The sequence below is a fragment of the Nicotiana tabacum genome, chromosome 6 (genome assembly GCF_000715075.1).
Source record: "Nicotiana tabacum cultivar K326 chromosome 6, ASM71507v2, whole genome shotgun sequence".
NCBI lineage: Eukaryota > Viridiplantae > Streptophyta > Magnoliopsida > Solanales > Solanaceae > Nicotiana > Nicotiana tabacum.
In genome coordinates this window covers 145,032,780-145,045,032 of record NC_134085.1, presented here as the reverse complement: position 1 = coordinate 145,045,032, position 12,253 = coordinate 145,032,780, and the positions used below count along the sequence as shown (strand labels likewise).

At 38.1% G+C, this 12,253-nt stretch overlaps 1 protein-coding gene across 3 annotated transcripts in view; it reads left to right on the top strand.

Annotated features, from left to right (window-relative positions):
• The window catches only part of LOC107778613 (structural maintenance of chromosomes flexible hinge domain-containing protein GMI1-like), a 39,532-nt gene that overhangs the window by 15,132 nt on the left and 12,147 nt on the right, over positions 1-12,253 (top strand). For all 3 annotated transcript variants that reach the window (XR_012710797.1, XM_075255554.1, XM_075255553.1), the window contains 13 exons: positions 6,472-6,522; positions 8,083-8,215; positions 8,315-8,376; positions 8,522-8,650; positions 8,927-9,017; positions 9,115-9,149; positions 10,203-10,278; positions 10,370-10,552; positions 10,702-10,860; positions 11,062-11,083; positions 11,193-11,307; positions 11,413-11,532; positions 11,936-12,253. Coding sequence is in view for 2 of the 3 variants with exons in the window: in XM_075255554.1 (XP_075111655.1) it covers positions 6,472-6,522; positions 8,083-8,215; positions 8,315-8,376; positions 8,522-8,650; positions 8,927-9,017; positions 9,115-9,149; positions 10,203-10,278; positions 10,370-10,552; positions 10,702-10,860; positions 11,062-11,083; positions 11,193-11,307; positions 11,413-11,532; positions 11,936-12,253 (1,494 nt within the window). In the remaining variant the exon portion in view is untranslated. The remainder of the gene's footprint in view (positions 1-6,471; positions 6,523-8,082; positions 8,216-8,314; positions 8,377-8,521; positions 8,651-8,926; positions 9,018-9,114; positions 9,150-10,202; positions 10,279-10,369; positions 10,553-10,701; positions 10,861-11,061; positions 11,084-11,192; positions 11,308-11,412; positions 11,533-11,935) is intronic.

Genomic DNA, 12,253 nt, shown 5'->3' with positions numbered 1-12,253 from the left:
TCCTTGGACTTTGACATTGGGCAATCTCGTTCAAAATGCCCCTTCTTGCCACAACCCCAACACTCTGTATTCTTCTTGTTCACACGAGACTTTGATTTGTGCTTTGATTTGGTCTTTCCCTGTTGGCTAGTCCGGCCTCTAACAAAGAGGCCACTTGCCTGGTCATCTCTATCTCCTTCAATGTGCCTCCGCACATCACTAGAGTTAAGTACCTGCCGCACTTGCTCAAGCTTGATAGGCTCCTTGCTATACATCATTGAATTCTCAATATCACGATATCCTGAAGTCAATGAAAATAGCAAAGCACATGCAAGCGTCTCCTCCTCCCTTTTAATTCCTGCAATCTGTAAGTCCATGACAAGTTTATTAAACGCATCTAAATGATCTTGTAACGAAGTACCTGACCCCATCTTAAATGTGTGAAGACGTCGTTGTAACAACATTCTTGTTGTCACTGATCGGTCTTGGTATAGCCCTTCTAGCTTTTCCCACAACTGTTTGGCCGTCTCTTCGGTACCCGTACTCACTTCACAAAGCACGTTAGGTGCAAGGGATAGTTGGATTGCACTCAATGCATCCCCTTCAATCTTCTCCTTGTCGGGAGCTGATATATCCGTAGGATACTTTCCGTCAATAGCATGGATTGAACCTTACCTCCGCAGTAACGCCATCATCTGGATCTTCCAGATATTGAAGTTGTTGCGTCTATTGAATCTATCAATTTCAAACTTCATGGAACTCATATTTGCTTGTTCTTTCTCCTTGGATCGTTAAAGAATCCTGTCGCTCTGATACCAATTGTTAGCGGAAACGTAAAAGAAAGAACACAAGATTTAACGTGGTTCGGATCAAAATAATCCTACGTCCACCAGAGAACAATTGCCCTTTTAATATTAACAAAGGAAGGGGAGATTTCCCAATTACACTTAAGAGAATTTCTCTCTTAACTTTCTACTCACTACAATATATTGTATTATTTTGGGATGATTTCTACAAGTGAAGGAGTGCATCTATTTATAGAGGTAAAGACCTCTTCTTGATGTTATTGCTGACATCAAACTACCTCCTCTTGATGTCATGGGTGGCATCAAAGGAGGAAGCTTCCTCCTAGCATCCACACCAACTCTTTCCACCAACTCTTTCCACCAACTCTTCCAATTGGCATGCCATTGTTGACTAAACATAAACCAACATTTTCAGCATGCCATTGTTAACTAAACATAAACCAACATTTTCAATACTAAAGAGAGAAGATACAAATGCCTTAAACAGATGAGAAGGCAAATGAGAGGTGTGTTTCAATCCTAAACATTAGGCCTTCTTTTATAGGGGAAAAATCCCCCCAAACTTAACTCCCAACCAATGTGGGACTTTGGCATTTTGCCAAACTTCAACAAATCTCCACCTTGGCAAAATTCCACATTTTCAATTCTCTCTCAATAACAAATTTTGGTTGTGTCTTCATCTTCAATCTTCAGTGTTCAACAATGTTGATCAAATCCAAACAATGTTGAAACTTGATCGCAATCACCACCTTAGTTAGCATATCAGCAGGATTCTCCGTAGTATGAATTTTCTTCATTGTGACTCCTCCTTCTTCTATGATTTCTCGTACGAAATGATACCGAACATCAATATGCTTCGTCCTTGCATGATAAACTTGGTTCTTCGCTAATTGAATAGCACTTTGACTATCACAAAAAATTGTGATACCTTTTTGTTCAACACCAAGCTCCTTTAGCAATCCTTGAAGCCAAATTGCCTCCTTCACAGCCTCTGTAATAGCCATGTACTCTGCCTCTGTTGTAGACAAAACAACTGTTGACTGCAAAGTGGACTTCCAACTAACTGGTGCTTTTGCAAAAGTAAACACATAACCAGTAGTTGATCTTCGTTTGTCCAGATCACCCGCAAAATCTGAGTCACAATATCCAACTACAGGACTGATTGTATTCCTGCTCAAAAACTAACCTGATATCTACAGTATTATGAATATACCGTAGAATCCACTTCACAGCTTGCCAATGCTCCTTCCCTGGATTGTGCATATATCTGCTAATAACTCCAACAGCTTGTGAAATGTCAGGCCTTGTGCAAACCATTGCATACATCAAGCTACCAACAGCATTTGCGTATGGTACCTTTGACATATACTCTCGTTCAGCTTCATCCATTGGCGACATAATAGTACTTAGCTTAAAATGGGAAGCAAGTGGAGTACTAACTGGCTTAGTCTTGTCATCTATGCCAAAACGTTGAAGTACTCTCTTCAAATATTCCTTTTGAGATAAACAGAGTTTCTTTGAACGTCTATCTCTAATTATCTCCATGCCAAGAATTTTCTTTGCCTCACCCAAATCCTTCATCTCGAACTCCTTCTTCAGTTGAATCTTCAACTTATCAATTTCTTCCGAATTCTTGGAAGCTATCAACATATCATCAACATATAGGAGAAGATATACAAAGGAACCATCTTTAAGCTTGTGCAAATACACACAATGATCGTATTTGCTTCTCTTGTACCCTTGCTGCAACATAAACTCGTCAAATCGCTTGTACCATTGTCTAGAAGATTGTTTCAATCCATACAACGATTTTTCAAGTTTGCACACCATATTTTCTTTTCCAGCAACTTTGAATCCTTCTGGCTGAGTCATGTAGATTTCCTCCTCCAAGTTTCCATGTAAAAACGCAGTTTTTACATCCATCTGAACTAGTTCCAAATCCAATTGTGCTACCAAAGCCAACATAATTCTAATGGAGGAATGTTTTACAACTGGAGAAAACACTTCATTGTAATCAATTCCCTCCTTTTGAGCATATCCTTTGGCCACCAATCTTGCTTTGTAGCGAACATCTACTTGGTTAGAAAATCCTTCCTTCTTTGCAAATACCCATTTGCACCCAATTGCTTTGTTTCCCTTCGGGAGATTGGCCAATCTCCATGTATGATTCTGATGAAGGGACTGTATTTCATCATTCATGGAAATTCTCCACTTATCTTCTTCTGAACTTTGGACAGCGTCTTTATAAGTAGTAGGAACATCATCAGCTACAATTGAGGTTGCACAAGCAACCGTCTCTATGAGACGAACAGGTTTCGTTATTGTTCTTTTTGGCCTGCTGGTTGCTATTGATTCAAGTTGTTGTTGAGGTTCCTGAGTTGGAATCTCCTCTACTGGCTCTCCTTCCAGAGGGTAATCTTCATTTGTTTCCTCCTCTGCTTCTTGTGTAGGAAAAATAAATTTTCCCTTAAACTCCACCTGCTTAGAAGCACCTTTATTTTGTTTGGTGTCTTCTGTTACCTTATTTACCATAGCAGATTCATCAAAGGTAACATCTCTGCTGAATATTACTTTCTTTGTCATAGGACACCATAAGCGATATCCTTTTGACTCCAGAAGTAATTCCCATAAAAATAGCCTTCTTTGCCCTTGAATCCAATTTTGACTCCATCACATGATAATATGCAGTTGAGCCAAACACGTGCAAAGAGTTATAATCTACAGCAGGTTTTCCGTACCATTTTTCAAATGGTGTCTTGCCATCAATAGCAGCAGATGGTAGACGATTAATGAGGTGGCATGCATATGTAATTGCCTCAGCCCAAAATTCTTTGCCCAAGCCAGCATTGGACAACATACACCGTACCTTCTCCAGCAAGGTCCGGTTCATACGTTCTGCCACTCCATTCTGTTGTGGTGTCTAACAGTGAAGTGTCGGACGATGCCATCATTTTCACAGACCTTATTGAAATGATCATTTTTGTATTCACCTCCATTGTCTGTGCGAATACACTTGATCCTCCTGCCTGTCTGATTCTCCACCATCGTCTTCCATTTGAGAAAAATTCCCAACACTTCATCTTTGCTCTTCATTGTATACACCCATACTCTTCGGGAAAAATCATCAACAAAGGTTACAAAATAGTGTTTCCCACCCAATGAAGGTGTTTTGGAAGGACCCCAAACATCAGAGTGTACATAATCCAAAATGCCTTTAGTATTATGGATCGATGTACCAAATTTAACCCTTGTCTGTTTCCCTTTAACACAATGCTCACAAAACTCCAAGTTGCAAGCCTTGACTCCTTTTAACAATCCTTGATCTGATAGAGTTTTCAAGGATTTTCCTCCAGCATGTCCCAAGCGCATGTGCCATAGCTTGGTTGCTTCTGCCTCTTTATCGTCACTGGATGTCACTGTCGCTGTCCCAATAACTGTACTGCCACAATAGCGGTACATATTATTATTTTTCCGATTAGCCTTCATTACCACTAGTGCACCGGAACATACTCTCATCACTCCATTTTCTGCAATGATTTTAAACCCTTTTGATTCCAGGGCTCCCACAAAGATGAGATTCTTCTTCAAATCCGGTACATATCGAACATCTGTTAATGTTCTAATCATTCCATCATGGTTCCTTAATCGTATTGAACCAATGTCATATGAGGTAAGAGGGCTGTTATCCGCTGTGTGGACGACTCCATATTCTCCTTCTTGAAATTCCACGAACCAGTCCCTGTTGGGACACATATGATAGCTACAAGCCGAGTCCATCAACCATATGTCTGATGATGTTGATGACTCTGTTGTAACTAATGAGAAATCTGAATCATCACAATCAGCTACATTTGAATCCATAATGGTCTTTCCATTGTTATGTTTGGCCTTATTCTTCAACTTCGGACAGTCTTTCTTCCAATGCCCTTTTTCTCGACAAAAGGCACATTCATCTTTGCTGGGTCTGGATCTTGACTTGGATCTTCCCTTCTTTGTCCTCGTTTGACTTTGAGGACGACCCCTCACAAATAGTGCTTCTCCTTCTCCGCCCTTCTGTTTTTCTCGCTTTCTTTGTTCATAGCTGTACAAAGCCGAACAAACTTCTCTAAGAGAAACTTCGTCATTTCCATGGAGTAGAGTAGTTTCAAGGTGCTCGTACTCATCAGGAAGTGACGCCAACAACATCAAGGCCAAGTCACCATCATCATAAGTTGTATCCATATTTTGTAAATCTGTGACCAACTTATTGAAACTGGTGATATGTTCATTCATCGTGGTACCAGGAACATAGGTGAAGTGAAACAGTCTCTTCTTCATGTACAATTTATTTTGACTATTTTTCTTCAAAAATTTATCCTCCAGTGCTTTCCATAATTTACTTGCAGAAGTTTCCTTTGTGTATGGATATTTCTGCTCTCTAGCAAGGAAGGATCGAATGGTACCGCAAGCAACATGGTTGAGAATCTTCCAATCTTCTTCTCCAATAACATCTGGTTTCTTTTCTTCAATGGCCAGATCTAGCCCTTGTTGAAAAAGGACATCTAGAACCTCGCCTTGCCACATCCCAAAATGCCCGGACCCGTCAAAAATTTCTACCGCAAATTTCGCATTTGACACAATTCTTGTCATAAGCGAAGATGTCAATGATGACGTATTGTTGACACTTGATGTAGATTCTTCTTGTTTATTGTCTCCCATATTTGACACAAATATTATTTAATAGCTGACGACACAAATCAAGATTATTTCCTTTCTGATGTAGAAGATCAGACTAAGCTGCAACCACAGAGCATACTCAGACAGAACCTTGACTCAGTTACCAAGATAAATCTTTTCTGATGTGGAAGATCAGACTATGCTGCAACCACAGAGCATACTTAGACAGTACCTTGGCTCTGATACCAATTGTTGCGGAAGCCAAATGTATATAGTGTGAATAAGTCACAACTACTATACCAAAAATTATGACAGCCACCAAATAATAAATAAGACAATAAAGCAACAATAAAGGGAACACCAGAATTTACGAGGTTCGGCTAATTTTGCCTACTCTTCGGACACAACCAATATTTTATTCCACTCCAAAAATACAAGTGAAATAATACTAAAGAGAGAAGATACAAATGCCTTAAATAGATGAGAAGGCAAATGAGAGGTGTGTTTCAATCCTAAACATTAGGCCTTCTTTTATAGGGGAAAAATCCCCCCAAAACTTAACTCCCAACCAATGTGGGACTTTGGCATTTTGCCAAACTTCAACATGTCACACTAAATCCTTTCTGTGATTTGCATTTTGCTCAGTGTATGTTACAGATAATAAGTTCCTACTGTAGTATATTAACTTCTGTTGGTGTGGAATTTTGTGACCTGTTCAAACTTTTATAACTTCTCAACTTGCTTGGGATTGAGGCGTAGTTGCTGTGTTGTTGTTGGTCAAACTTCTAGAGCTCTTTTCCAAAATTTTATGTCCTATAGTCATTGTGATAACTAGTGTTTTAGTTGGATAACTAACATTAGAGAGCTCGAAAGTAACTTAAAAGGTTTATGTGGAGCTACAACCGTTGTTGCTGAAGATGCTATCTAGTCTGGCGTGTGGTGATGTGATGATACTCTCTGCCTTATATGATTTATCCTGTGCACTCTCTCTGGCCTTCGGTATCTTATTCATTATTATTTCATTGGGCAGTGTGATGAGGTGTCAAATACAGGAAGAACCATAATGCCTATTGAGTTTCAGGTATAGTATCTATATATTAGAACTCGATGATAATTTTCCTATACCATGCACTTGATGTCTTTATAAACGGTGGAAAGATACTTTTGTACAGCTTAGGTAAACATTTTTATTTTTTGGTATTATTTTCAGAAAACCATGAGATACCAATTAGTATCAGATGATTGGTTACTCTTTGTTGAGAACCTCTTAAAGGTCCTTTTCCCTTCATGTTTTTGTTTTTTGTTTTTCTGTGTTTCTCCACTTGGAGTTCCTCTCTTTCTGGATGGGTTTTCATGCTCTTGATCTTAAAGATCACCATTTTTCTGGCAATGCTCATCTGTTTGTTGTTGAGGATTCCTCTTAGCGTCTTTTCTGAAGGTTGCCAAATGAGCTGTAAATGTAAATGTTATCCAATGTGGAATTTGTTCTTCACCATGACCTCTTATGTCTGCATGCCACAGTATCATTTAGTATTTTACCTTGCATGATCTTGCTTGTCTCAAAGACTTCTGGTTACTTGTGAACTACGTTTACTTAGTTTATCCTCTTCCTCGGCACCTTGTTCTCTCCATTTCTGAATTTGAAGTCTTTGCTTACTGCTTCATTCTTCTGATGTCATTCCATTTTTCCGTTCCCTTAAAGGTCCTCCTTGATTATCTGTGTGGCACTTAATTCAAATTTTTGAGAAATGATTATTTGCTTTAATTTTTCGTCCCTCTTTTATCTTCTTTTTTTTTTTTTTTTTTTTTTTTTTTTGCCTTTTGTTGCCTTTGTAAAGCATCAGTGGAGAAAGCATTCACAGTCTTTTGCATGTGGTAAGTTCACATAGTGGACATTATGTTTTCTTGTCCAACTTCTCTGAAAAGCTTTTTCTGGTAAGAAAATCAATTCAGCCTGTTACGTAAATTAGTTATCTAAGACAATGAGGCACAAATGCTCCTATTTCACTGAAAAAAAACTGTTTCGCATTGAAGGAAGGTTCTTTCTGCATGTTCTTTTTTAGCTTGATAACATCCTTATCTAGTGCTCATGTTTTCTACTTGATTTCCTATTTCTCTATGTTATAGGAGTTAAATAAAAGATTGTTTTCCTGTTATCTTTTCGTAGATGGCTTTGTTTCTTTTCCTCATCTCGAGCATTTCCTATTTGTTTTCTTTCAAACTGGTACTGGTAGTTGTTCTCTCTTTTAATCTTCAATTTTGTGCAGTTTCATTGACAGTTGCCCGTACCATTTGTTTCTTGATGAGTATCCTGGTCTCTTTGTCATGCAGTTAGAGAGATAAGCTTTACTGACCACAAAAAAATCGGAAAACCATCATTTGAGTGAGAATTTTCAGCTCCTATGAAAGTTTCTGTCTCAATTCAGTCATCTGTTGGTTGCCTTATCACCACAAAATAAGTTGCTAATTGGCCAAAATTTTGAACAATCTCAATGAGAGCACCTTCCATTTGTGTTAAAGCAAGTTCTACTATTTTTTGGGAACTCTCAATCTGAGCACCTTTTGCCAATTATTTTCAAAGCAAGTTCTAGTAGACATCTCTTTCTTTTTCAGCAGATCTTTCAGTTGATGCGATTTGCAGGTCAATGACACTAATTTAGCAGAAATTGAAGGTGGAGAGGTGGCAACCACAAACTTACAGTCCTGCAATGGTCCTGAGTTTGTATTACAACTTAGATTTCATGTAAACGATACCAATGTAAAAGTTGATTCAGGTAACATATATGTCATTTGTCACGACAAACACCTAGCAAGTATTTTCCTTAAATCCTGTTATCATAGAGGATTTTATAGTCTGAGATCAAATTTCTCAGGAAAGAGATCACCCCTAGAAGCAAATGCTCGCCTGAAGTGTGTTTATCTTCCAGTAGTGCAGGTGACACTATACTGTCTCTAGTTCTGTATTTTGCGATGTATCCTGGAATTTATTTTGGTGCGCACACAGATCATTCACCTCCTTGTCTAAGAAAGGCCTTGCACTTAAAACCTTTTTAGGGATGTTGGAATGCTTTTAATTGCAGGGTAAAGAGAGTATTGATGTGATATTGGAAAAGCTAGAGGCGGATGGATATGGAATTACAGAGAATTTTGAAAGTTTTAGTCATGTTTCTGTCCGGCGGTTGGGTCGTCTACTTCCAGATTGTCGATGGGTTAGTCGATCAGAATCTTTCATTTATTCATTTGCAAATTATACGTCCGCCAATCTTGTATTTAGTCACTATCCATAATTTGCCAAAAATTATTTTCATAATAAAATTTCTCCAAACTTTGAAAGAAAGAGCGTGTGTGCCTATTTATATGTTATTTTATACTTGTGTTATTCTATATGAACTATTGCTTTTTGTCTTTCTGCCTTTAGTTTCTTTTCCCTTTTTTAAATATTCTCAGCCTTGAACAGTGTCAACCATTTTTTTTGTTTCTTGCAGGCTTGGCTTCCCTTCATGGAACCTAAGCTAAGAAAGGGTGATAAGGCTGAAGTCTTGAAGAGATGCTGCTTTAGAGTAAAATGTTTTGTAGGTAAAACCATTTGTACCAAATAAGTACTCCCAATTAATGAATATGCATTTTGCTTTGTCATTGTTCCATGCGTCATAGAGCAATATTCTGCTTGCAGAGACCGATGCTGGTTTCAACCCAACACCATCAAAGGTACAGGACAACTTTCTTATATGCATTCTGACAACTTGTGAAGACAGATATTCATTTCCTGGCATGCAAAATGAGAAGTTTTTTTGTATATATCAATGGAGGAACAACCATGTGAAAAACAAGAGAAATACTCAACTTGTTGAATAGACTAGGGGAATCAAAATGCAGCTAATAATTCTTTACTTGGACAGTTGGAATCTTTCTATTCCAAACATATTCAGTCTGATTCTTTTTACACCACTGGTCACAATAAACTTCATACACTACGGCATTTTGTATCATTGCTTGTTGACCTGCTTCTATTTGTCTAGGACAACCTTGATGACAATCTTATATTTTTTACTTTGTTCCATTTCTTTATATCTTCTGGAGAAATGGAACAAAATTAATTTCATCCTAAATATGAAATAAAAATGCGGGAGAGAAAAAATAGATGCAATGCCTTAATCTAATTGGGGTTCACATTGGTGGAGGAAAGTCAAATCCTAGATGTTGAAGTAGAAGGTCGTGAGCTCCTCTGATTTAGGACCTAAACGTTAAGCATGAGTGATGTATTCGATAGCTGCAGGTTCTGGGCACTAGAGGTACTCCAGATATATTACTCAAAGGAATTGGCACCAAGACAAAAGTTATTTTATTGTTGTCGCAATTGAGTTACCAGTATAATTGATTTAGGCCCACCTTATCTCCAGATCTCTTCCCAGTAGACCCCATATGATTGTCAATCGTAATGTCAAAGTAGCATTATTGGAATGAAGGAGGCCAATTAGGGAGTCATACAGGAGATTTCCTAGTGAAAGTGAAATGATAGATGTATAAGGTATGCTACTAGGAAATCTTGTGGTACTCTACCAACCCTTTAAAAATGAAGGGAAATTGTACCTCTACCCGAACTATTACACAGTGTAAATCAACTAAGCAGGAGCGAAGCCTTCCCCAACTCCAAGTTTTCGATTTGTATTTCTTTAGTGTTGTTCCAAGCTCCAAGAATGATATGTTCTATATGCATTTCCCTCTTTTCTCTGATGAGATCTGCTATATGTATTTGCACAGACTGACTTAGCCCATCACCATCCTTACACCATTGCATTAAGGAACTTTGGCAACAAGCCTTCTGAGAAAGAGAAAGGTAATAACTTTTGGTTTGCTGTGCACTGTTGAAATGATTATTCACTACGATGCAATGAGGTCTCCTCACCTAATGTTTCAAATCCTTTTAGATATTCATGTTGAGATATCCAAAGATGGAAAAAAGGTGACTCTCTTGCAAGTGGAGAAGCAATATCAGGACTGGATAATTCAGATGCATGAGCACTATGATGAAGAGGTTGACTGTGGAGAGGATCAACCTACTTTTGTACTCAGCCCTTCGCACAAGAAAGAGCTTGGTGTTTCTTCAGATGGTATTGATTGAAACACAAATCTAGTAGACCTTATGATAAATTTTTTTAGCTGTATCATTTTATTGTGATCTTGCAGCCTGTTTTTGAATTGGTGCAATTTGTAGTTTCCCATTAATGTTAACTTATATCATTGTAATTTGTAATTTCAGTTATGAGAATTCATAAAGTTTTACGAAGGAAAGGAATAACTTGGAAATCAGGGCAGAAGATTAAAATTTTGAAGGGAGCTTGTAGGGGTTTCCACAAGAACAATGTTTTCGCCACATTAGAATATATTATTCTTGAAGGATGTCAGGGGGAATCAGGTGGTAAGTGTTCAAAATTTCGTGGTTCTTAGAGTATACTATTCTACCTGTTTAATTCCGAGTAGCTCACTATTTTGGTATCTTATGGCTAGCTACTGCTTAAGTAATTACATATCTCTCTGCTGCATTATGTGTTAAAATTCGGCTGTAACCTCTCCATTGACGTTGTTGTGATGTTGTAACATTTTTCTCTATATTTTTTAGGTGAGGCTCGAATTATCTGCAGGTTAGTGATTCACTTCTTAATTTCAGGTCACTGCTTGTCCAGGTCTTTAGTTCCCCTCCTTCAACACTATTACCTGAAACTTTCCTGTCTTTACTATGATTACTTATAGGCCATTAAACGTCCCTGCTGAGAACGGTTCTCGCCTAATAGTTGATAAAGGGTGTGCTACCATAGAAATCCGTGACTCAAAATCTTTGCCGATTAGTGTGATCGACACCGGAAAGGTTCTTGTTTTGGCTCCATATTATTGCAGCTCAATTAAGTTGTTTTTATTTTTTGCGTTCTCTACATATCTATCTTTCCTAAATAATTAGTGTCATGTTTTGCAGTGCTTATCTGTTGATATTACGGAATGGGAGAACCAAATCTTGAAACACCACGAGAAAAGCACTCCATCGTCAATTGACATATTAGATGCCAAGCAATGTGAAGACTTGGGAATTGAGGGGGTTAGTTTCTAGAAGCAGCATGCTTCTTTTAATTACTGATTTATTTTTGTGTTCTCCATGATTTTCTCCAGTTGATTGCTAGTTTTTTGCATTTTTTTTATATAGCATTCCCTAAATTCATCTACTTGGGGTCCAAGTCAGATGACATAGTCTTTTTGTTAACGAAGATGAAGCTGAACAGCTCTGTAGGGTTCTTAACTTATTCAGCATGGTAAAGAAGTTGCTGTACTTGTGCCTAGTGGAACACTTTTCTCTATTTTCTTCAAAATTTCCTGCAAGGCTTATTGAGCATCTATTATTTTGAATATCTTTGGAATTGATCAGATTTCAGCTGTGTTTGATCTTGATGGTACGTCACATTTATACTTGTTCATTGAATTACTGAATTTGGTTGCAAACGCAGGCACTACCTCAGGATGTTGTTGATGCTGGACATGAGCCTCCTGAGGCGATTGTTGCCATTGTTCGTCCAGCTTCTTTTAGCTCTATTACTGCATCCGCAAGTTTGGATCAGAAATACATCATGAAAGAAAATTTTCAGATGACTCTAGAGGTCAAATTTGAAGCAGAAGCGGACAGGAAACAACTTGGTCATATTTACTCTGGCCGATTGACTCCTTCGTCGCGTAAAGGGTTGAACGGTCTATATATATTCCCCCTGAAGGAGAAATTTCCAGTGATATTTCAGAAAGCAGGCTTTTACCTATTTCGATTTTCTCTT